The following is a 24,042-nucleotide window of genomic DNA, read 5'->3' on the forward strand; positions in this document are numbered from 1 at the left end:
AGAAAGGTTTTTGTGCCGTTTACGATTGTTGGGATACAAAAATTTCAGAACTTTGGGATCGTACCGCGATATTTTCATACAACCACGATACGATTTTTCAACACACTTAACGCACATCAGAAATTGCCATATTTAATACAAAATTTTCTTTTTTGAATTGTACTTTTTAAGATCCGAAATATGTACTTTGATAAATCAGTCCCTAAAAGTTTACCTGAAGGTGAACCATGCCTTTAAAGAGGACACATAAAAAGATGTAAAACAGAAATCCTTTTCAAATTAACCCTTTGGCTGCCAAAGCCGTAGCTCCTACGTGCTGGCAAAAAAAGTTGCTAAGTGCCCAGCACGTAGGAGCTACGTTTTACACTAAGTCAGCGCGTTCTCTGCACTCGCCGATCGATGCGAGTGCAGAGACGCGCTGCCAGCCCCACAACCCCCTAGGCAACGAGCTCACCGGTCCTGGACGTCCTCTGCCGCCTCCGATCGCCCCCAGACTGACCCCAAGTCGCAGCGACGTCATCAAGACGTGCCTGCTGCTTGGGGTATTTAAATCCTGCCCCTGGCGCCGCCCTCTCACTCTTGGAGCCTCGTGGACCTGCCTGCAGCCCCCTGCGACCCTCCAGCACAGAGATCTGCCAGCCTGCCTTTGAGATCTGCCCCAGGTACATTTTTTTGCACCATTTACACACTTTACACCATTTTCACCATTGTAATTTTTTTTTGCTGATTTTTTTTTTTGCAGTTTCCACTTTTTTTTTTTTTTTTTACTTTTTTTACACTTACACACACATATACACACCTGTACACACACTCACTTCTTTTGCAAGTGTGCACACATACATATTTTTTACTTTGCCTTTATTTTTTAGCCTTTACACACTTATCACTGTTTGATCAGTTTTATTTTATATTATTGATTTCATTTGTTCATTGCTTTTGTGTTTCATTGCTTTTTCAGTTCTGCATTGTACTTTATTTTCTGTTTTACTTGTTTTACTGTATTACTCTGATTTCTAAGTTCTGCTTTATACTTTTATTACTGTTATATTGCTTGTTACCTTGATTTTGCAGTGTGACAAGTGATCAGGTAGCCTGAACGCAAGTCACACGGCATAATCTCATTTTTCATTGATTTTCTGATTTCTAAGTTCTGCGTTGTACTTTTATTACTGTTATATTGCTTGTGTTAGCTTGATTTTGCAGTGTGACAAGTGATCAGGTAGCCTGAACGCAAGTCACACGGCATAATCTCATTTTTCATTGATTTTCTGATTTCTAAGTTCTGCGTTGTACTTTTATTACAGTTATATTGCTTGTGTTAGCTTGATTTTGCAGTGTGACAAGTGATCAGGTTGCCTGAACGCAAGTCACACAGCATAATCTCATTTTTCATTGATTTTCTGATTTCTAAGTTCTGCGTTGTACTTTTATTACAGTTATATTGCTTGTGTTAGCTTGATTTTGCAGTGTGACAAGTGATCAGGTTGCCTGAACGCAAGTCACACGGCATAATCTCATTTTTCATTGATTTTCTGATTTCTAAGTTCTGCGTTGTACTTTTATTACAGTTATATTGCTTGTGTTAGCTTGATTTTGCAGTGTGACAAGTGATCAGGTTGCCTGAACGCAAGTCACACAGCATAATCTCATTTTTCTTGGGTTTCTTAGTGATTTTCTGAGTTTCCAGTTCTGCGTTGTACTTTTGATTAGTTATATTGCTTGTGTTAGCTTGATTTTGCAGTGTGACAAGTGATCAGGTAGCCTGAACGCAAGTCACACGGCATAATCTCATTTTTCATTGATTTTCTGATTTCTAAGTTCTGCGTTGTACTTTTATTACAGTTATATTGCTTGTGTTAGCTTGATTTTGCAGTGTGACAAGTGATCAGGTTGCCTGAACGCAAGTCACACAGCATAATCTCATTTTTCTTGGGTTTCTTAGTGATTTTCTGAGTTTCCAGTTCTGCGTTGTACTTTTGATTAGTTATATTGCTTGTGTTAGCTTGATTTTGCAGTGTGACAAGTGATCAGGTAGCCTGACCGCAAGTCACACGGCATAATCTCATTTTTCTTGTGTTTCTTGTGATTTTATGAGTTTCCAGTTCTGCGTATTACCTTGATTTTGCATTTCTTTTCTTGCCTTTTATTGCATGTCAGTGGTTCCATTGCATTTGTAGATTTGTGTTGCTGTTCATTTACTGTTCTTGCTTATTGATTGTTCTTGGTTGTATTTACAGAACTTTGCTTGTATTACTTTTATTTCAATAGTAATTAGGTCATAATCATTTTTATTTGTGTTGCTGTTGGTCTACTGGCTTTTGCTTTTTTTTTTTTTTTCTTTGCTTGTTCCGGATTGTTCTTGCTCTACATTGTCCTTGGTGGTTTTTTTTAGGGAGGTCTAGAGTTCAAGGGAGGGGTGGGGTTTCTTTGCCAGATTTGTTTATCTTATCCGTTTTTTTTTTCTTCTACTCTGCCTTGCCTGTGTTGCTGTAGTTTGTCTGGCTTCTGATCATATTGTGATTTACTCGATTTTTGGTGTGACTGATTGAGGGCATTTAGACTAGGGTGTTATATTAGTTTTGAAAATATTTTGTTGGCAACATGGCTAGAAGGTTGTACTCTGTTGAAGAGGCTGCTGCACTGTGCATGGCCTCTAGCTCGGAGGAGTTCAGTGACTCTGATTCCGAGTATGTGCCCCCTGATTCAGAGAGTGACTCCTCTACTGAGGAGTCATGGTGTAGTAGTAGCACGGTTAGTGCTCTTGAGGAGCCCATGGAGGTGGAGGTAGAGGAGCGTGTTCCAAATGAGGGAGAGGGTGATAGGGCTGATGCTGCAGCTGGAGGAGAGCCTGCGTGGAGGCCTCCTTGTAATTTTCCCCCTGAGATTCCCCCATTTACTGCAGTCGCTGGTGTTAAGGTGGACACCAGGAATTTTGAACCAGTTGATTTTTTTCAATTATATATTACTGAGGCCATCCTACAGGATATGGTCCTCTACACAAATTTATACGCCGAGCAATACCTTGCCCGTAATCCCCTACCTAGGTATGCTCGAGCGCAGGCATGGCATCCCACTGACATTGCCGAAATGAAAAAGTTCTTGGGACTCACTTTAGCTATGGGTCTCATAAAAGCAAATTCCTTGGAGTCCTACTGGGATACCACTACTGTGTTGTCTATCCCTGTTTTTTCTGCCACCATGCCGAGAAACCGGTATCAGCTACTGCTCCGGTTTCTGCATTTCAATAACAATGCAACGGCTGTACCCCCTGATGTGCCCGGCCATGACAGGCTGCATAAATTGAGGCCCCTTATAAATAGCCTGTCTGAGCGGTGTGGAGAAGTGTATACCCCTTCCCAAAACATTTGTATAGATGAGTCGCTTCTCCTCTTCAAAGGGCGCATCGCATTTCGGCAGTACATCCCAAGCAAGCGTGCCCGCTATGGGATCAAATTTTACAAACTGTGCGAAAGCATTACGGGGTACACCAGCTATTTCATGATTTATGAAGGCAAGGACTCCAAATTAGACCCCCCTGGTTGTCCCCTTGATTTGACTGTCAGTGGCAAAATTGTATGGGAGCTCATCTCTCCACTTTTGGGCCAAGGTTACCACTTATATGTGGATAACTTTTACACTAGTATCCCCCTGTTCACTGCCCTATATTGCTTAGATACCCCAGCCTGTGGCACTATAAATCGTACCCGAAAGGGACTGCCCAGGGATCTGGTCAGCAAAAAACTTAATCGTGGAGAAGTTTATGCCCTCAGAAATGATGAGCTCCTTGCCATAAATTATTATGACACAAAAAATGTATTCATGCTGACGACAATCCACGATGAGTCAGTAACTGTGGTACAGAGAGTTGGTAGGCCCCCTAAAACAAAACCTCTCTGTTGCAGGGAATACAGCAGGTACATGGGTGGCGTTGACAGAACTGATCAACTCCAACATTACTACAACGCCACTCGAAAAACTAAGGCCTGGTACAAAAAAGTTGGTATATACTTAATTCAAATGGCCCTTCGAAATTCATACGTTGTATATAAGGCAGCAGTACCAGGTCCCAAATTATCCTACTATAAATACCAGCTGCAGATAATCCCTGCCCTGTTGTTTAGTGGCGTAGAGGAGACAGAGCCTGAGATGCCCCCCAGTGACAATGTGGCCCGATTGATTGGGAAGCACTTTATTGATACGCTTCCACCCACACCTGGAAAAGTGTTTGCCCAAAAAGCTTGCAGAGTGTGCCGTAAAAGGGGTATAAGACGAGATACACGGTACTACTGCCCTAAGTGCCCTCGCAACCCTGGGTTATGTCTCAAACAATGTTTTGAGATATACCATACTCGGCTGCACTATTGAAAGGGTAATAAATTGTTGTGCACTGATAGAATTTATTATAATTGGCATCCCGCTTTGTGCAAAATTAATATAATAGCCTTTTGGTTTATGTATTCAGGTCAGATTTTTTTTTTAGGTTTTATGTCGTGGTTAGTTTGGGTGTTTCCTTACCTAAAATGTTATGTTAGGTTATGTATAGCCAACTGAGGTGTTGCGTGACGGACTGGGCCCCTAAAAATTTGTGGTGCGTGATGATCATGATGTTTCATCTTGCCTGCGGATGATTTCATCTCCCCTGCTGATGCCACAAGGTTTTTTTTTTACTGACACCTCATAAGCTACCCTTTCAGGGCAGTTGCTACGGCTATATGTATTTCTGGGTGACATTTTAGGTTTTACTAGTGTACAGGGCAGTACTAGTGTTTCAGGGCAGTTGCTAAAGCTATATGTATTTCTGGGTGACATTTTAGGTTTTACTAGTGTACAGTATTAGGTCTCCATGGAATATTTTTTTTATTATTTTTGCACAGTTAGGGTCTTTGTTTGCAGTAGTGAAAAGAAAGTTCTAGTTTGTTGGTAGATGGGAGTTAACATTTCAACACTTATGCTAATTGTAGTCTTTCTCCCTATTATGAGTAATAGTACTGTTCTGATGGCATAGCTCTTTTGGTTGGAGAGAAACTGGCGAATTCACAACTCATTAGCTCAGCTTTCAATGCAGATATTTAGGCCTTTATTTTGGGCAATATATATTTTGTTCTTGGTGCAGGCATTCAGCTTTTTTCAGAATTGGGGTGCTATGCAATTTATGTAATAGATTACGGCACTGTGTAATGGGGGGCACTGTGTAATGGGGGGCACTGTGTAATGGGGGGCACTGTGTATGGGGGCAATTGAAGGCACTGTGTATGGGGGAAATTGGGGGTACTGTGTATGGGGGCAATTGGGGGCACTGTGTATGGGGGTACTGTGTATGGGGGTATTGACTATGGGGGCAATGTGTATGGGGGGTACTGTCTATGGGTGCATTGTGTATGGGGGGGGCAAAACTGGTACATAGTTATAACTCACTTATAACTGACTGCCTTATCTTATTTTTATTAGATAGTACAGTATGAGGGTATAGCACATTTGCGTCTGATCCCGCCATTTCAACTATATATAAGGAGTATTTTTTCTTTTTTCAAAAATGGGGTGTGGAAATTGGGGCCACAAAAGTGGGCACACACAAAAAATTGCCGCGCTTTTTTCAAATGTTGAGAGGTATGCTTTAGCTAATGCCAGGGCTGAACTAGGGGTAGGCAGAAGAGGCACCTGCCTAGGGTGCAACAATTGGGGGTAGCCAGGCAGAAACCTCTCCTGCCTAACCCTAGCCCGCGCTCCCTTCACTTGCCCCCGCCGGTTGTCATTACTCGGTGGGGGCAATGACTCCCTTTCACCACCTCCCCGCATCAACCGAAGATTCGCAGCAATACAGATGAAGCTATACAGTCAAAAGATGTTCAACTAAACAGATAAAGGTAAATAGAATATATTTTGGGGCTAAATTGGGCAGGTTTTTTTAGTTGTTATTGCAATTTCGGGGAGAAATCTAACTTTGGATCTTTTTTTTCTTTATTTCAGGCCAAATTGCAAACTTCTACGGAGAACTGCGTCCACAATTCTGCATGCAGAAAAGCAAGAATGGCGCTGCTGAATAGCCACATGTGTGCACTTTCAGAAAACATATAGTTTCTGGGGGTATTTCACAGGTAAGGGGGTGTTTAGACTGAAAAGCTGCATGGTGTGTGCACTTAGAGCGCAGCTCCAAACTTTCGAGCTGAAATTGCTCTTATGTATTGCCCCTGTTTTGGGCTGTTTGGAGGCCGTGGCTTTAGGTGCACCCATGCATGCGGGGTATCGTTTTGTTCAGGACAAGTTGCAGATTGATGTTTTAGTGGTTTTATTTCGTTGTTATGGCAATTTTGGGAAGAAATCTAACTTTGGATCATTTTTTTCTTTATTTCAGGCCAAATCGCAAACTTCTACGGAGAACTGCGTCCACAATTCTGCATGCAGGAAAGCAAGAATGGCGCTGCTGAATAGCCACAGGTGTGCACTTTCAGAAAACATATAGTTTGTGGGGGTATTTCACAGGTAAGGGGGTGTTTAGACTGAAAAGCTGCATGGTGTGCACTTAGAGCGCAGCTCCAAACTTTCGAGCTGAAATTGCTCTTATGTATTGCCCCTGTTTTGGGCTGTTTGGAGGCCGTGGCTTTAGGTGCACCCATGCATGTGGGGTATCGTTTTGTTCAGGACAAGTTGCAGATTGATGTTTTAGTGGTTTTATTTCGTTGTTATGGCAATTTCGGGAAGAAATCTAACTTTGGATCTTTTTTTTCTTTATTTCAGGCCAAATCGCAAACTTCTACGGAGAACTGCGTCCACAATTCTGCATGCAGGAAAGCAAGAATGGCGCTGCTGAATAGCCACAGGTGTGCACTTTCAGAAAACATATAGTTTGTGGGGGTATTTCACAGGTAAGGGGGTGTTTAGACTGAAAAGCTGCATGGTGTGCACTTAGAGCGCAGCTCCAAACTTTCGAGCTGAAATTGCTCTTATGTATTGCCCCTGTTTTGGGCTGTTTGGAGGCCGTGGCTTTAGGTGCACCCATGCATGTGGGATATCGTTTTGTTCAGGACAAGATGCAGATTGATGTTTTAGTGGTTTTATTTCGTTGTTATGGCAATTTCGGGGAGAAATCTAACTTTGGATCATTTTTTTTCTTTATTTCAGGCCAAATCGCAAACTTCTACGGAGAACTGCGTCCACAATTCTGCATGCAGGAAAGCAAGAATGGCGCTGCTGAATAGCCACAGGTGTGCACTTTCAGAAAACATATAGTTTGTGGGGGTATTTCACAGGTAAGGGGGTGTTTAGACTGAAAAGCTGCATGGTGTGCACTTAGAGCGCAGCTCCAAACTTTCGAGCTGAAATTGCTCTTATGTATTGCCCCTGTTTTGGGCTGTTTGGAGGCCGTGGCTTTAGGTGCACCCATGCATGTGGGGTATCATTTTGTTCAGGACAAGTTGCAGATTGATGTTTTAGTGGTTTTATTTCGTTGTTATGGCAATTTCGGGGAGAAATCTAACTTTGGATCATTTTTTTTCTTTATTTCAGGCCAAATCGCAAACTTCTACGGAGAACTGCGTCCACAATTCTGCATGCAGGAAAGCAAGAATGGCGCTGCTGAATAGCCACAGGTGTGCACTTTCAGAAAACATATAGTTTGTGGGGGTATTTCACAGGTAATGGGGTGTTTAGACTGAAAAGCTGCATGGTGTGCACTTAGAGCGCAGCTCCAAACTTTTGAGCTGAAATTGCTCTTATGTATTGCCCCTGTTTTGGGCTGTTTGGAGGCCGTGGCTTTAGGTGCACCCATGAATGTGGGGTATCGTTTTACTCGGGATAACTTTTTCTTTTACAACCTGCCTTCATTTGAAAATTTTCATTAGTGTTTTATTCTCAAATTTACTTTGGACTTCGTTACTGTGATAGTGTTTCAGAAAAAAAAAAAAAATTTAAAAATATGGCATATGTTTTTACGCTATCTGTACGACAGGAGCTACATTTAGAGCAAAAACTACACCACAACTAAAAATATAGAGGTGTGCGGTTCCTAAAAATGTGTGACTTATGGGGGTCTTCCATTTCTGTCATAAGATATGCCATGTTAAAATAGAGATGGCCTTTTCACTTTTATTTCTATGTAAAATTGCGCAAAATGCTGTTTTATTATTGTGGTGTCTTCTGGGCAAGAAAAGTGGGTTACCAATACATATTTGGTATTGTTGGATTCAGTAGAATCGGGGCTTTTAGAAACAGTAAATTTTTTGTAAGTTAATGTAATCGTTCTTGGAAAAAAAACACAAAATAAAAATACTTTTTTCTTTATTTCACTTTTTTTTAACATATTTCACTCAAAAAATGTGTTAAATCTCCAGAAAAAGTACAAAATTTTATTACAATGTTCAAGCCCAATTCGTTCCGGAAAAAACGATATATAACATGCTTTATTTCATGTAGGTTTTCCTGTCAAGAAACCGAAGCAAATGTAATGAGTGCAAAATGTCTAAAAACAGCTTGGCAGTAGATGTTCACTTTTGGGACAAATCGGCTGGCAGTGAAAGGGTTAAACATTAAATCCACATTCTGTTATTTAACATTACATCCTGCTATAATGCATTAAAAAATTACATATTTTGCCTTCCCCAGCTCTATACCTCAGGCATAGAGGTAGAGCAGTGAATTACTTTTACTTTCCATTCTGCACCTCCTAGGGTCACTGCACTCCTCACATTCCCTCTCCCATCTCACTGTCTATAATCAGGTCCCCCCTCTGATGTACACACATGATTTTAGGAAGTTGCAGTCTGCCTTAATAAAGTGGCTACTGCCTGCTTGCTGTGATTATGGATTCAAACAGAAAAAAGAAACAATAATTAAATATTTTATATGGTGTAAGTAAAGTTTTTTTGCCTGACAAGCATAATAAAATATGATTTTGAATTATGTTTTGGATTGACAGGTCCTCATGTGGCAACAATAAGAGCATTGCCTCTATGTTCATACGGAGTTCCCATGTGGAAATATTGTGTATACAGCCTCATGGTTCTGTTGGATCTTGTAAATTCAGTGGACGTCACAAGGTCCCTAAGTCTTTGTATTACTTTTTTTTTTTTTTTTTTCCCCTGGGCTGGTGTTTCTGCCTGGGGCAGCTGTGAACCAGTGATCCTCTTCCTACGCACTGCTTGCGCATGTGCAGTAAAGTGAAAAGCCAAACTTTAACAAAAAAGCCAGCTTTTTCACTCTACTGCGCAGGCCTCCAGTGATTTTTACCTTTCCTCTTTTAAGGGGGTAGTTCCCCTTTTAATTAACTTTTAATATGATGTCGACTGATATTCTGAGACAATTTGCAATTGGTCTTCATTTTTTATTTATTATGGTTTTCCGCTTATTTAGCTTTTTGTTCAGCAGCTCTCCATTTTGTATTTTGGCAGCTATCTGTTTGCAATGGTCTTATTTACCTTAGCAACCGGGCAGTGGTTTAAATGTGAGTTAATTCTGCATTGAAATCTATTTTTTAAAGCAGTTTTTTTTTTTTTATATACTTAATTTTGAAATTTTACATGTTCTTCTCGTGGCCTGTGCTCTAAAAAATTTCAGTCAATCTTTACTGCTTCACTGCAAGTTGGAGTGATATCACCCCCCTCCTAGCAGCCGATCAGCAAAACAGTGGGAAGGGAGCAAGACAGCAGCTACCAGTAGATATCAGAATAGCATTCAATAGTAAGAAGTCTGGGCTGGGCCTCCTCCAGTTATATGGGAGTAGGAGAAACAATAGGTTACCTGAAAGTAGTTCTAATGTGTAGCACTGGCTCTTTCTGAAAGCTCATAGCATGAAAGCTGAAAGCATAACTACCATTCAGTAGACCCTACAACCACATACCACCAAAACCCCCCTTTGAAATGAGGCATGGTCTATAAGGAAGACCATTTTTTTTTTTTTTTTTTAAATTGGGACCCCATTCTATTTAACTGGCAGGGCTCACCCCACCAGGGACACCAGTGGGCAGTTGATTTATAATCCAGGTTCCCGAGAAATACCACCCTGATGAATCATTAAAGGAGAAGGAAAGGCTAATAAAGAGTTAATCTAAATATAATAATATAATGCACTGTTGCCCTGCACTGGTAAAACTGGTGTGTTTGCTACAGTAACACTACTATAATTTATATAATAAGCTGCTGTGTAGCCATGGGGGCAGCCATTCAAGCTGGAAAAAAGAAGAAAAGGCACAGGTTACATAGCAGATAACTGATAAAACACTATTGTATTCTACAGAACTTATCTGCTATGTGCCTGCCTCCATGGCTACATAGCAGCTTATTTATATAAATTATAGTAGACTTTCTGAAGTAAACTCACAACTTTTACCAGTGCAGGGCAGCAGCACATTATATTTTAGTTACTTTTATACACTTTCATTTTTTGGTGTTACTGTTTCTTTAAAAACATTATAAGTAGAACAGAAGTCTAAAGGCATTCTTTTTAAGTACTTACTGCATATCTAAATTCCCAGATCCCTGCTTGCTTCTCTGAGATATGGTGCTGTCAGCCTACAGCAGTGTGAAGACTACAGTGACATCACTGAAATCTCTCTTCCCTTCCTGTAGGTGCCAGCGGCAGCCTTCCTATTCTCTGAGCATGTGTGTAACTTGATCCTGTCTCCTGCTCTGAGCTACACATGCCCACCAGCCAATCAGAAGCGGATCTGGCAGAGGGGAGGGGGGGAGGGAAAGAAACACATGTGCAGTATGAAGCAAGGAGGGAAAGGAAGGGAGAATACATTTTTAGAGATTGCTGCCTGTTCTAGAAAATGTGAAGTGTGACTGAGTAAATATTTGATTAGGTGAGCCATAGGTGGCGTTTTTACTAAACAATAGACCGACTATTGGGCAGTATGCTTTTTAAATTTTGACTTGCATTCTCCTTTAAGTCTCCCCATATTTTACCTGTTCAGATGATCAGAAGCCAAACAGGAAGAAAAAACACTGAGCTGTGTAAAGAAAGTTCCCATAATGGCTCACTCCTGCACCAAGACCTGTGTACATGCTCAATTAGTTAGACTATGAGCCAGCTTCCTGCTGATTGGCTCAGATCCACAATCCTAAGGGAGGGGGGGGGGGGGGAGTGTGTTCTTAGCATTCTTGAGGGAAGGGGGAGCAGGAGAGGGGAGAGAGCTGCGTGTCTCTGGCAGAGGAAAAAAGACACAAGAAATCTTTTGGCAGAACTCAGTGCAGCGTTACTGTGAGTGCTTATTGCTGTATTTACATAGATCTGTCTGATAAAGCATACTTGTCTTTACCTTTCTTTCTCCTTTAACTTTTGGCTCAGTAACGGTACCTTCTATTAAACCTATTTCATAAATGGGTATCTCAAAAGGTAGAGGACAGGCTGATCCTCTTCTATTAATATCACCGACTGCTAATAAACTGGACTTTATGAGTTTCGGTCTTAAAAATGGGGGGGGAACTTACCTCCTGATCTGCCCAATTATTTCTAGTTCACAAGAAGAGAGATGGACAAAAAAATCAGGCCAGTAAAATATTTGCCTAGTATTACAGCATGTTCAGTCCCACCTGATCAGGTCCCCCTATAGTAACATTCCAACCAGCTACTTCCTTTCCCTCACCACTTCCATATATATATCCAACATTTTATAAAATACCCAATTAGTTTATAAACGTAATGCCAAGTATATAAGGAATAATGTAGCCACTAGTGTAACATATAAAGATAAGTCACCTTTCAGTTCCACAACCATGTAAGCACAAGGCTAAATGCTTTTAGGAATGTTCTAATATCCTTATATTTTATAACAGCAGTAACAGTTCTTTATAATGTATGAGTTTCAAAAGTCAAGACACAAATTACATCACAAAGCACTGATTTGATTACAACTGATCAGATCACTAAGCAACTTTAGAAGAATATATTTTATAGAAAATTAATGCACTATAGTTCATGTATACCGATATGATACACAAGAGTTGTGCATATCCTGTACATTATAAGCTTAGAAATGGTTATAACCAGGGCTTAGTCGTAACATTTGTTTCATGTGGCTCACTGAAACTGTACTTCAAAAAAAATAATCCTCTCTTGTAAAATATGAGGATATTAGAAGTCACCTTTGGAGTTCTATGGCCTGTATTAAAAGCACTCAGCCTTGGTGATTTATTATATTTTACAATAGGGGTACTTTATTCCTTATATCATTTACAGTCTTATGTATACAGAAAGTCCATTATTTGAAGAATATAAATGCATTATTTGAACCAGCCAGAGACATGCATGTGGATTGCTCATACAAAGTTACTACATTTCACACTGCAGGTTTAATGCAGAAGTATCATTCAAATCAGCACAAAGAGTGTTTCATATTCATTTATAAAACTAAGTAATGTTTTCAAGGATATAAAAATCAGAAATTAACTTCTTATTTATAATGGTCCAGAAAGGCAGTTGACAATGCTTCAAGTGACAGCAAACTATATCTCTTTACACAAAAGAAGCAGTTAGGTAACAGCTGGGGGAATGGCAGCTGCTTTAGAAAAGAACCAAGGAGACAGAATTGTTGGAGACTGTTATGCAGACTGTGGTACCTTCATTTTTTTTTTCTGTTTTAGTTTTGGTGTCTGGGGAGCTTTTTTAGCTGACTTGGAGAGTTTAATTGTAGGCTTAGAAGCTGCTTTGGGGGTCTTTTTAACGGCACTTCTTTCAGGTTTTGTGTTTTCCACACTCTCTTGTTTTGGCGATTTGAGCTTTTTCTGCTTAGGTGGCGTTTCCAAAACATCAACTTTTTTTGCACTGACTTTGCGCTTCTGTCCTGCAGCCTTTGGTGTTGAGATGACATTTTTCTTGCTCACTTCATTTATTTTTTTCTCTGCTTGCACTTTAGATGTTTTCTTTGTTTTTATTGTCTGTAAAATATTAGAAATCCTATGTGATTAGGTAGTAGTGCAGGACTGTGAAGTTTTACACACAAGGATTAGATTCCACACTAGCCATTCTTCACTTACCCACTGGAAGCAGGGCTGTATTTACCACATAGGCAACCGAGGGCAGATGCCTAGGGTAGTTATGTGGTAAACAAAAAAAAAAACAAAAAACCCCAGGACAACGCCTGACACTTGCCGCTAAATCCAGCAGCAGAGCTGAGGGGGTGCCTGGATTCTGAAGATAAACTGAGCCCATAAACCTTCCACACCCCATATGGGCCCAAAAATTAGGTAGTGAAGAGTACAGATAAATTACTTTGTTGAATGTTGTTGTTTTTTTTAAATCATATAATCTTACATGCTTATGGGCCTCTATTAGGATTTAGGTAGGCAATTCAACTCATAACAAAAAATGAGCTAACTGATAACCTGATTCCAAGCACTCATGGTGATTTGACCAAACCTCATACACCAGTGCTGTCCAACTGGCGCATGCGGCCCGCGACCCCCCTCTGTGTGGCCCCCCACCTGTCTGGCTGCTTTGATGGCTTACTCTTGTGTAAGCTTTAAATGGTATCAGTACTGTGATTAACTGCCCCCCCCTGCATGGTTCTCACCTCAAGATTCAGGCTGTAATCCCCCTGTATTGTTTAAATATGTAATCCCCTGTGTTGTTCACACCTTTTAATCTCTGCATTGTTCACCCCCTGCAGTGTTCACACCTCAGGCTGTAATCACCCATATTGTTCCCCTGTTCACACCTCAGCAGCAGTAGAAACCCACAAATAATCCCTGCACACTACAAAAAGAACATATACTGAGGTGGTACTGCAATTAAAAAGTTGTTTAATATATAGTTATTGTGCAGACTGTAGGAGCATTGCCAGCATTGTGTCACTGTAGGCTGCCTGTGTGTGCCATACACACAGGCATCATAAGGCAAGCAGAGTATGGCACACACAGGCAGGGTAGGGAAGGCAGAGTATGGCACACACAGGCAGGGTAGGGAAGGCAGAGTATGGCACACACAGGCAGGGTAGGGCAGGCAGAGTATGGCAGGTTTTTGCTGTACTTTAACCATTAATATGGGTATGGTCATGTGATAACATGGGTGCGGTTTCAAAAAGGGGAGTGGTCAAAACTGGCTTCCATTATCGGCCCTCCACCACGTAGTTCGGAAAAATTCCGGCCCTCGGTACAACAGAAGTTGGACAGCACTGTCATACACAGTGTCTCCATTTCTGAGTAGTAATCGGACATATCAGCGAGTGGGTTTATTCACTGGCCTTTGTTAAGCCATCTATGAGATTGATCAAATGCCACTGACATCCAACTGATGAACTGTGCAACATTCATGCATTCATGCATGTTGACAAAAAAAAAAACCAAAAACCCCAACATTTACCTTTATTCCATCTCCCTTTGTAGGCAGCTGGATAGGGACCAGCTGTGGAATCTCTTCATCCACGTCATCAGGCCCACTTTTTTCTACAGAGGCTTCACCTTCTTCCTGGATGGTTGCTGAAGCATCAGATGTTACACCAGAGTCTGGTGATACTGGCTTGGCTTTCTTATCAGATTTACTTTTCTTCTTTGCTTTTTCTTTCTTTAACACCATCAGTGAGAAAATGAAAATTACTATTTCCAAATTTCCTTGTCTCGCTGACAATTTACTTTATATTTTGCGCAACAGCATTAAATGTGATGTTTAGTTAAAATATTGTCTAGTATGATGTAGATAAAAGTATTTTGAGACAATTTGCATTTGGTCTTTAATTTGTATTTTATGTTCAAAACATTACACACTTTTGTTGTGCAGCTCCTGTTTGAAAAAGGCAACATGTTCCTAGGGTTACATTGAAGCTACAACAAGTATTTTTGAACAGCCGACTTAAAATGAGAAGGAAAGTCATTTCTGCATTTTACTGCTATAGATTTGCCACATTAGTGCCACCTAGAACACTATATTTATTCTGCAGAAAGCTTTATCATACTTATAGTATAGTAAGTAAAGTAAAGAGCCCTAGAAGCTTTCTCTGTTTAAGATTGCAGCTGCCATTTTAGCTTGATCTTCATAGCCTCCTGCTTGCAGCTCTAGCCCTTATAGCTCAAATTACACATTCCTAGGGGTGGGGGGAGTGAGACTTATGAATTCTTATGGGAGGAGGGAGCAGGAGAGGGGAGAGAGGAGAGAATTGCACAGAGTCTCGCCCTGGGAATAAAGGATTTTTCTGAGAGAGGAAGTCAGATACAAAAGAACATGTTTACAAAAAAGTATACAAGAAATCCTGTGTTTCATTTGATAGAGGACTCAGTACAGCTTTTCTGTGAGTGCTTATGGCTGTATTTACATAGACCTTTCTGCGTACTTAGTTTTTAACTTTCCTTCTCCTTTAAAGCTGAATAGAAGACTGTTAAATTTTAGGGAGAATAAAAAGCCAAATAATAAAAAAACAAAAACCAAGGTGCTGCAAACCCAAAAATAAAAACTGCATAATGAAAGAATCTCAAGTAAGCATCTTCCAATATATGTTCATTACAAATGCTGTATGGTTTTAAACATTATTTGTAAATTTAATTAGTACTGAAAGCATTATGTCTGTTTGAAATTCTTTGCACTGCTGACTGTGGCTACTTATACAATACAGTAGAAGCTATCTGATTAACACACCTGTGAAGTAGCATGCAAGGCGCTGTGTAAAATGGGGTCTTGGCTAAAGAGTGGCTTCTACTACACTGTTTTAAGTCAGAACCAGCAATGAGCAATGAGTAGCAATGGCTACTACTGTCATTTGCCCAGAGCCACTGTTCAGCTGCTTTGCTTGTATATTTGAGGAAAGAAATCAGCCTTTTGACACAGAATATAATAGATCAGTGCTGTCCAACTGGCGGCCCGCGGGCCGCATGCGGCCCTCGACCCCCTCTTTGTGGCCCCCCACCTGTCTGGCTGCTTTGATGTTTTACCCTTGTGTAAGCCTTAAATGGTATCAGTACTGAGATTAACTGCCCCCCCGCATGGTTCTCACCTCAGATTCAGGCTGTAATCCCCCTGTATTGTTTAAACATGTAATCCCCTGTAGTGTTCACACCTTTTAATCTATGCATTGTTCACCCCCTGCAGTGTTCACACCTCAGGCTTGGGCTGTAATCACCCACATTGTTTGTCTGTTCACACCTCAGACATTGTATGTACTGCCTGGCCTATGCTGCCTGTGTGTAGACAGCATAGGGTAGGCAGAGTATGGCACATAGGCAGCATAGGGCAGGGAGGGTATGGCACACACAGGCAGCATATGGCAGACACAGGCATCATAGGGCAGGCAGAGTATGGCACACACAGGTAGCGTAGGCCAGGCAGAGTGCTGCCTGTGTGTGCCATACTCTTCTACCCTATGCTGCCTGTGGGAGGTGAACCTGGCAGGGGTTTGTTCTGGGAGTTTGTTAGCAGTTGGAAATAGCCATTAAATGGTCCCTAAGGTGTGTAACTATATGCTGGGGGTTGCTGTACTATCCACAGGGGAGGAGAAGTCATATGGATTTTAGGGTGTGTCTGCACCAACACCATTGTGATAAAATGGGTGTGGTTTGAAGTGGGTGTGGTTTAAAAGGGGGGAGTGGTCAAACTGGCTTCCATTAGCGGCCCTCCACCATGTATGCGCGAGAAATTCCGGCCCTCGGCACCGCAGAAGTTGGACAGCACTGTAATAGATCATTAGTTCCCAATGCATGGCACTTCTTCCTACCCCAGAGACAGCCCAAAGTAGTAGGTAGAGAATAAAAACCTTTGGCAACTCTGACAATACTTGAACTATCACAGGAAAAATAAATAAATAAAAAAATATTTACAAATATAATTTATCACCTTGTTATGTGCTAAAGGACCCTGACAAAAAAGGCATTTATCGCATAAGGAGGCAGGACACTTGTAAAAGAACTAAAATCCTCCCCCCTATATAAACCCCTTCCACCACCAGGTACTCCAGTTGTTTCAAAGAACCAAGCAAACTATACAGACTTGCAACTTAACTAACCAACATAAACTGGCTGAGATGAAGGAGAAATAACCTCGCGTTTTCTGGGAGGGAGGTCCTGTGCCCCGCTAAGGACTAGAAAGAAAAGGATTTAACGGTAAGTGAATAAAACCAAATCAATGGTTTCTGACTCGACTTGAGTTCTCGGACAAGTGATATGAGTTTCTGTACCTTTTCGCCAGGAAGAAATACTTTACCCTTTTGGGTATTGAAGATGAAACCCAGAAAGGGCACTAAGGATGACTTGTGTCTGTCGAGTGTCCAACGAAGCGTTGCAGAATCTGTATGGGCCGTTCCAAGATCTCTCTCCGCTTGTTGACCTGACTGTGCCCTGAACAGAAGGTTGTCCAAGTATGGAGTAATGGAGTCTCCTTGGGTACCACAAATAGGTTTGAATAGAAACCTGTGAACCGTTGAGACAGCGGTACCGGAACTATAACTTCTTCCTGAACCAATTCGTCTACGATGGAAAGAAAATTGGTCCTCTACCAAGGTTCCTTTGGGACCCTGGACATGAAAAATTTTGGTGGGGGAAGAAGACTGAATTGGAGGAGGTACCCAACTGTGATGATGTTGATCACCCACGGGTCGTCTAAGTGTTTTGTCCATGTTGCCACAAAGTATCTCAATTTTCCACCAACCAGGTCTACCTGAGGGCACCCTGGCCTGTCATGCAGAGGATCGCTTATTATTTGAGGATTTAGTCGTGGTCTATGTGGACTGCCATGCCATGTGGACTGATCTATGTGGATCTGAATGGGGAAGATGCTTTGGAACTAAGAAACCCCCCCAAAAATTTGGAGGAATTGCCTCTAGATTTTAATTGAGGTAACAGTGCTCTTTCCTCCAGTAGCCTGTGAAATTATTTCCTCCAGCTCCTTGCCAAACAGGCGTGAGTCTTTAAATGGTAACGAAGTGAGGGACTTCTTGGAGCTCAGGTTGGCAGACCAAATACATAGCCATAATGCACAGCGTGCTGCTACCAACAGGGCAGGCAACACAAAGAAAGTAGGAACTAGCTTCTTGCATGTGTAAACGATAGCCTTGAGGTCCTCAAATTACTTTTTCCTTCGGATCCTGGCAAACAGAATGTTGTACCAAGCTTCTAGGGCCCCCACCTTTCGACCCAGGGGGACACTAGAATGGGCCTGAATGCTGCGCCCGTGGATATGAATATTGCTTTAAGAAACCCTTCCAATTTCTTGTCCTTAGTGCCGAAGCAGATACACTTAAAACTGGAGTACCTGATGGTGGAAGGTGTTTAAATAGGAGGAAGAACTTAACCCCACGGTTCCTGTGTCCCCCAGGACATAAGAGAAGGATAATTTGAGAAATATCATCCATTCACATAAAAGACAACTTACTTTTTTCTGTGGGTTTGAGAGTTTGAGCTCGCTAATATTACTGAGAGAAGAGTTAAAGATTGGCAGCGCTACTGATGTCTGAGTTTTTAAGTGAAGTACTTTAACATTCTTCCATTTCTGTATGGGGAGAAAGAAAGAAAAAAAAAAAGAAAAAATGTATGAAGAGTATTAGACAAATGCAACAGTAATACAAAAGTTTCACTTAAAATATTCATTCTAAACCCTTTTTTATAAATATGTATATAATTTTACAACACCATTTTTTAAACAGGTCTTTTAATAAATACCATTACCAGCTAAAGGTCTTATGCGGTACAGGGTGATCAGGCTGCATGTACTTTGCAGGGCTGTGCATGCTCTTGTCTTGTCCTTCAAACCAGAACTTAGTTCCTGAGTGATAGGAGAAGCTTCAACATCTTGCCAGCATTTACATTTTTGGAGGGATGGATGGGGGAAGGTACACTTCACTTCAAAATATTTTATTGCTGCACATTTTAAAAGAGCAGATTAGGGTGCTGGCTGGCTGACTGGCTGGGTTGTACACCTTGGGTGAGCGCTTCAGTTGGTTCTTCAACTGGCTATAAAAAATGCCTTGACAAGTATATTGCAGTACCAACTGAAATGAACAGCCCGGCACTAAATTATTTTGATGATTTGCACAATGTAAAATTACTTCTGGTCACATGGACAGGAAGCTGACAAAGGAAGAACATGCTAGGAGAGTAAGGGCTATTAGTGAAGGTGGGGACCCTGTGAAATATAAGGGAAACTGAGGAGCACTCTTCACACATTCTTCAGCAACAGATCTAGCTTACAACATTATATATTTAAAGGTTTCTAGGCATGGGCCTTAGAAGGGTTTTACTGGCCCTTTAAAAGGGAATACAAAGATAAAAAATTCTGTAGGTTCATTCAGCAGAAGCAGTTCTGTGATAGCAAAGGCATTGTCACACTGTATTGCTTTAGGAAATACAAGAATATGACAAATACACACTCATATCTGATGGAAAGAAAAACATACCATTGGCAGCTTCTCTGAAAGGACTTTTGCAACAGCAACAGCATTCTCGACAATATCATCAGCTTTCATGCCAGTATTACCAACACGGATAGAACTGCAAAAGAAGAGGTTTTTAGATCATGAGCATAGTAAAAACTCCCATTTTACTGCCCTGTTATCCAAAGACTCAGAGCTGTGTGCGCTACTGGGCACTTTGCCCCCTCACCCTGGTAATAAACCCTCACAATTATCTCTGCCATTCATCACAAAATAAAAGGCATTGTCCTAATTCATTCTTCATCAGACTTACATTCCAGAAACATCTGTAGAAAGACTCTCTCCATTCTATATTTAACAGCACATATTCCTTATGGCAACCCAATCCCTTTACTTGCTTAATGTCAATCACGTCATACAACATGATTATATTCTAATATTTCCTTACAAGCAAAACAAGTTTGGTTGGCATCTTAATATATTGTAACCAGCTTTAAACACCCAAAACATGAAACTTACTAGCAACAGCCCTTGTTACTTATATGAAGTTGGGTTCCTTGGATAAAGCGGTTTAGCACTGCTGCCAAATGCTTTGATTTCAAGTTCACTGACTGGGGTTCCCTGGAAAGAAAAAATATTGCATTAAGTTATAGGAGCCTTGGTAGTTAGAAAGAGTAAAGCACACTACCCCAGAAATGAATGCACAGAAGCATTTTACCTAGTCATGTATTTTTCAATGAAAAGAAAGCGTCTTTTAGGCACCATCACTGATCTAGTTGGATGCAGATGCATTGTTTCCTTCCCATAAGTATGTTTTGTGGGATAGCAAACCTTCTATGACTTTTATACATCAGATTTTAAAGGACAAGAAAAGGCTAAGTCACTTGGGGGTGCCAAAATGTTAGGCACCCCCAAGTGACTTTAATCGCTTACCTTGTAAAAGGTAGGCGATTTAAGTCACTTGGGGGTGCCTAACATTTTGGCACCCCCAAGTGACTTTGCCTTTCCTTGTTCTTTAATATCAGCCTGACGATTCAACACCATCCTACAAAATCTCCTGTGTAGTTAAGCTCTTACAGCCAAAAGATATTCATTTAAAATACTTTACTAATAAGGATGCCAACAGCCCATTAATATTATTACTACCATAACTATCAGTCTGTAATATGTTCTCTGGTCTTATCATAAGGTGATTAACAGTATGCTCTCCATAACTCTGGCACAGCACAGTTCAGACAAAAGCCAGAAATGCGCTAACAAAGTGACAATTTATAGCCTGCGCTATATTTTTCCATCCTCTGCACTGTTAGAAACATTTTCTAATATTAAAAAAAATTAAAGCAATAATGTTACCAGAACTATATCACATGATATAAATATGTTAGGTTGCAATGCAAGACATGTCACCTTTTAGCTTTGTAAAAATGTTTCCCCAGGAGGGATGGCAAGAATCTGCGAATCCTGTCATCGGAAAGGAACAGATCAAAACTGGCCAGCAAACGACGCTTTGCTTCATAAGGTTTATATTCTTTTTTCAGTTTTTTGAGTGCAATGACCTGGAGAGAAAAAAAGAGCCATTACATCCAATAAGTCTGTCATCCCTTGATAACATGGGTGTTAACAAAAGAAAGAATGGATCTGGCTTCAATACAAGAATGTGTACAAAGCTGTGTAGCCTGTAGCTGCTTGGTGGATGTAACCTTTACTCCCGGCTATCCCATGCAAATCCTTACATACCCTTCTCCAGCCTAAATGTTCTCATGTAGTTTCTTCAGAGATTCATCAGACTAACTCGTTTTCCAAACAAACCTCAAAATCAAGTTTAAACGCCACACAAAACTGTTTTACGTACTACAGCTGACATGATAGTGCCCAGCAAAACCAATATCATTATGCAGTTAGGACCTTTACTAGGCATCTACCACATTTTAAAAAAGCATTTAGCCTGCACACAATGGCGGCTTCCAGATATTTTTTTAACCACATTTTAGAAAATCCTTACTGGTACTGGCTGTCCCATCTGCAGCCTTTTCTTTCCACACTTCCAAGTCACAACAATCAGAACACAACTTGTTTTGAGTCAATCCACACTAAGATCAATGGCAAAACCTGGTCACCTAGTTATAACCACCCAAAATCACACACAGACACAAATAAGGATAAGAAATGGAGGCAAATCCATTTGCAGCTCTTCCCACTGATGTCAATTGGAAGCAATTCACACTGAGAACTAGGTGTTTTGAGTACTGCTAAATGTAGCAATGGTAAAAACAAGTGCACAACAGTCCTTAATCGGACTATACATATGAATGTGCTCAGCACTGAAGATCACTGAAATCTTTATACTTATACCTGTCTGTAATTTAACACAAAAATGGTGAGCGGTTTAGTCTTGTCTTCATGTCTACCCCATATCCCATACGTGAGGCTCTTGTTGGTGCATACCCTGGTTATCCTGCAGTTATGCTTACTATGAGAACATTCGCTAAAATGGTTGTAATGTTATAAGACGAAGCATAAAGTACAGAAATTTGTTTGTAAAAATATAGCTTAAGCAGAGGCAATTGCATTTCCTGGCCCTCCTTACCTCACTTATTTGTTTTATTCCGTGTTGAGCAAGTAATTTCTTGTAGAATTTTTCAGTCTGTTCAGATGTCATGTCAGGCTCATCTCTTGTGAAAAGGCAAACATCACACGTGTCAGGCCGTATCCCATGAGGAAGGGGGCTGCAGGATAGCACAGGATGAAAAACAATTAGCATAAGTTGTATATTACACTGCCCAGACTTTTTTAGCCATGACAGTTAAACATGGGGAGGAAGTGTGGACTAATGCCTTCCCATTTGCTTCAGCAATAAGCACAGCTTTTGAGCTTTAGGATCTACAGGAATAAAATACAGGGAGCTAAGGGCAGGTTTGTAAACAAACAACAAATATTACAGCATTTTATAAATATATTGGCACAAATGTTCATTCACAATAACAAAAAATGGTAAACAATTGCTTATATCAATTATTTTAGCTTTGAGTTTTACTGGTCATGGGCTTTGACAGTAAAAGTAAACACCAAAGGTGGCCATACATGTTAAGATTTTTCTCTCCCTAACGACCAATTTTAGTGCAATCCGACAAATCCATCAAATTAGGAGACACCGAATGATTTCTCATCTGACATTGGTCAGAAAATCTGACAAGTTTGAACATTTTTGTTCATTTTCATAAACAATGAAATTTGTCCATTGTCCAATTGTTTGCAGTTGGATATTCATAGTTTTTCTAGCTTCAACTAGACAATATTGCTTGAAATGGTAATTTTTGTTAAAGGAGAAAGAAAGGTAAAAACTAAGTAAGCTTTATCAGAAAGGTCTATGTAATTACAGCCACAAACACTCAAAGAAACGCTGCACTGACTTCTCTGTGCAAAGATTTCTTGTGTCTGTAATTCATGTGCCAGAGACACGCAGCTCTCTACTGTCTCCTCTCTCCTGTTCCCCCACTCCTTCAAGAATGCTAAGAACTCACCCCCCCCTTAGGGAGGCATTATGGGAACTTTCTTTACACAGCTCAGTTTTTTTTTTCTTCCTGTCTGGCTTCAGATCTTCTGAACAGGAGAAATATGGGGAGACTTAAGGGCACTATTGAGAGAACTGAAGGTATGCCTGCAGCTTGAGATTAACTCTTTATTAGCCTTTCCTTCTCCTTTAATGGACGAACTGTACTTTTAAACACTTCAGGATAAGCTTGGTCCTACAATAACAAAAAGATCTTTTAGAAATCTCAATGTGTATGGCCAGCTTAAGAGCAGCCCTGCATTTATACTGGATTTCTACATTTTCTCTACAAGATAAGGCATTGCTGCATTACCATGTATGTGAAACTGCCCAAATAATTACATTTAAAAGAAAAGCAGATGACAGCAGCACAGAAATCCAACTTACATTCTAACGGTTCGTTCACGTGAGGGTATTTTCCATACGGTTAACATTAAAGAAATACGGTCGTGCTCATTTAAGAGTAAGGAATTGCCATCTTCTTTAGTTTTCTGATATGCAAGAAGCGCTTGCACAGCTTTCTTTACCTTCAAGGAATATAAATGTGAGAAGTGCAAGAAAATATGTTAAATCGCTGTGGGGGTTGGTCATGACATGTACTTTCCCTTTTCTGCCAATACATAAGGTTTGCATGTAGTTATCGGCTTGACTGCAGCAGTCCTTACCACCTCTCAGTGTTGAATAATGACAACTGTAAAAATACATAAGCTAACTACGGACAGATGGGCAAGCGTATCATTATATAGATTCTCCTATACCTCCACCTTTCCTACTGCTCTCACCTGTGCGCTATCCAACTCGTGTCCATCGGTTTCAGACATCTTGGCTCTAACACGTGTGTTACAGGGTTCGCACTGCGCAAGCGCCAAACAGACGCTTCCCTTTAAACAAACAAAACTTTATTCGTCGCTACAGTTAACAAAAACACAAAGGCGCTGCCAATAGAGTCAGGAGTCCATCTTACACTTATATGCCCAAAACTGTTCTCGTGTTCCGCGTTGCCTATTCAACAGTAGCTGTAGGGTGATACAGAACGCCACGCGTTGAATACGAGCTCAGGTCTTGAGTCATCTTATAAAATAGTAACGCAATCGTCTGGAGTCTCACTATTCCCCAGTGTGGGTGTTTTATTCATTATCAAATAAAGTTTTGCTCATTAAAAGGCTCAAACTTTTACACATGCGCAGTGTTCCCCTTTATACACGTGTCCCA

The 24,042-nt window shown here is 40.7% G+C and overlaps 1 protein-coding gene and 1 long non-coding RNA gene across 3 annotated transcripts; both read right to left on the bottom strand.

Annotated features, from left to right (window-relative positions):
- Nucleotides 1–127: 127 nt before the first annotated feature.
- Nucleotides 128–9,207, bottom strand: LOC105948488. Its single transcript, XR_001171906.3, has 2 exons — nt 8,522–9,207; nt 128–285 (listed from the first exon to the last, which is right to left on the bottom strand). It is a non-coding gene; the product is annotated as an uncharacterized LOC105948488 (long non-coding RNA).
- Nucleotides 9,208–12,248: 3,041 nt separating this feature from the next.
- rsl1d1 (ribosomal L1 domain containing 1) lies at nt 12,249–23,982 on the bottom strand. Of its 2 annotated transcripts, XM_002937683.5 has the most exons (10): nt 23,795–23,942; nt 23,613–23,711; nt 23,218–23,357; nt 21,868–22,006; nt 20,688–20,836; nt 19,800–19,901; nt 19,305–19,398; nt 18,284–18,400; nt 14,294–14,494; nt 12,249–12,870 (listed from the first exon to the last, which is right to left on the bottom strand). In XM_002937683.5, exons 2-10 carry the CDS (start codon nt 23,649–23,651, stop codon nt 12,535–12,537), a joined length of 1,317 nt encoding a protein of 438 aa, XP_002937729.2. In that variant the 5' UTR covers nt 23,652–23,711; nt 23,795–23,942; the 3' UTR covers nt 12,249–12,534. The 2 variants fall into 2 exon arrangements, with proteins under 2 accessions (XP_002937729.2, XP_017952997.2); XM_018097508.2 differs by lacking the exon at nt 23,613–23,711 and having other exon boundaries at nt 23,795–23,982.
- Nucleotides 23,983–24,042: the final 60 nt, after the last annotated feature.

The sequence above is a fragment of the Xenopus tropicalis genome, chromosome 9 (genome assembly GCF_000004195.4).
Source record: "Xenopus tropicalis strain Nigerian chromosome 9, UCB_Xtro_10.0, whole genome shotgun sequence".
NCBI lineage: Eukaryota > Metazoa > Chordata > Amphibia > Anura > Pipidae > Xenopus > Xenopus tropicalis.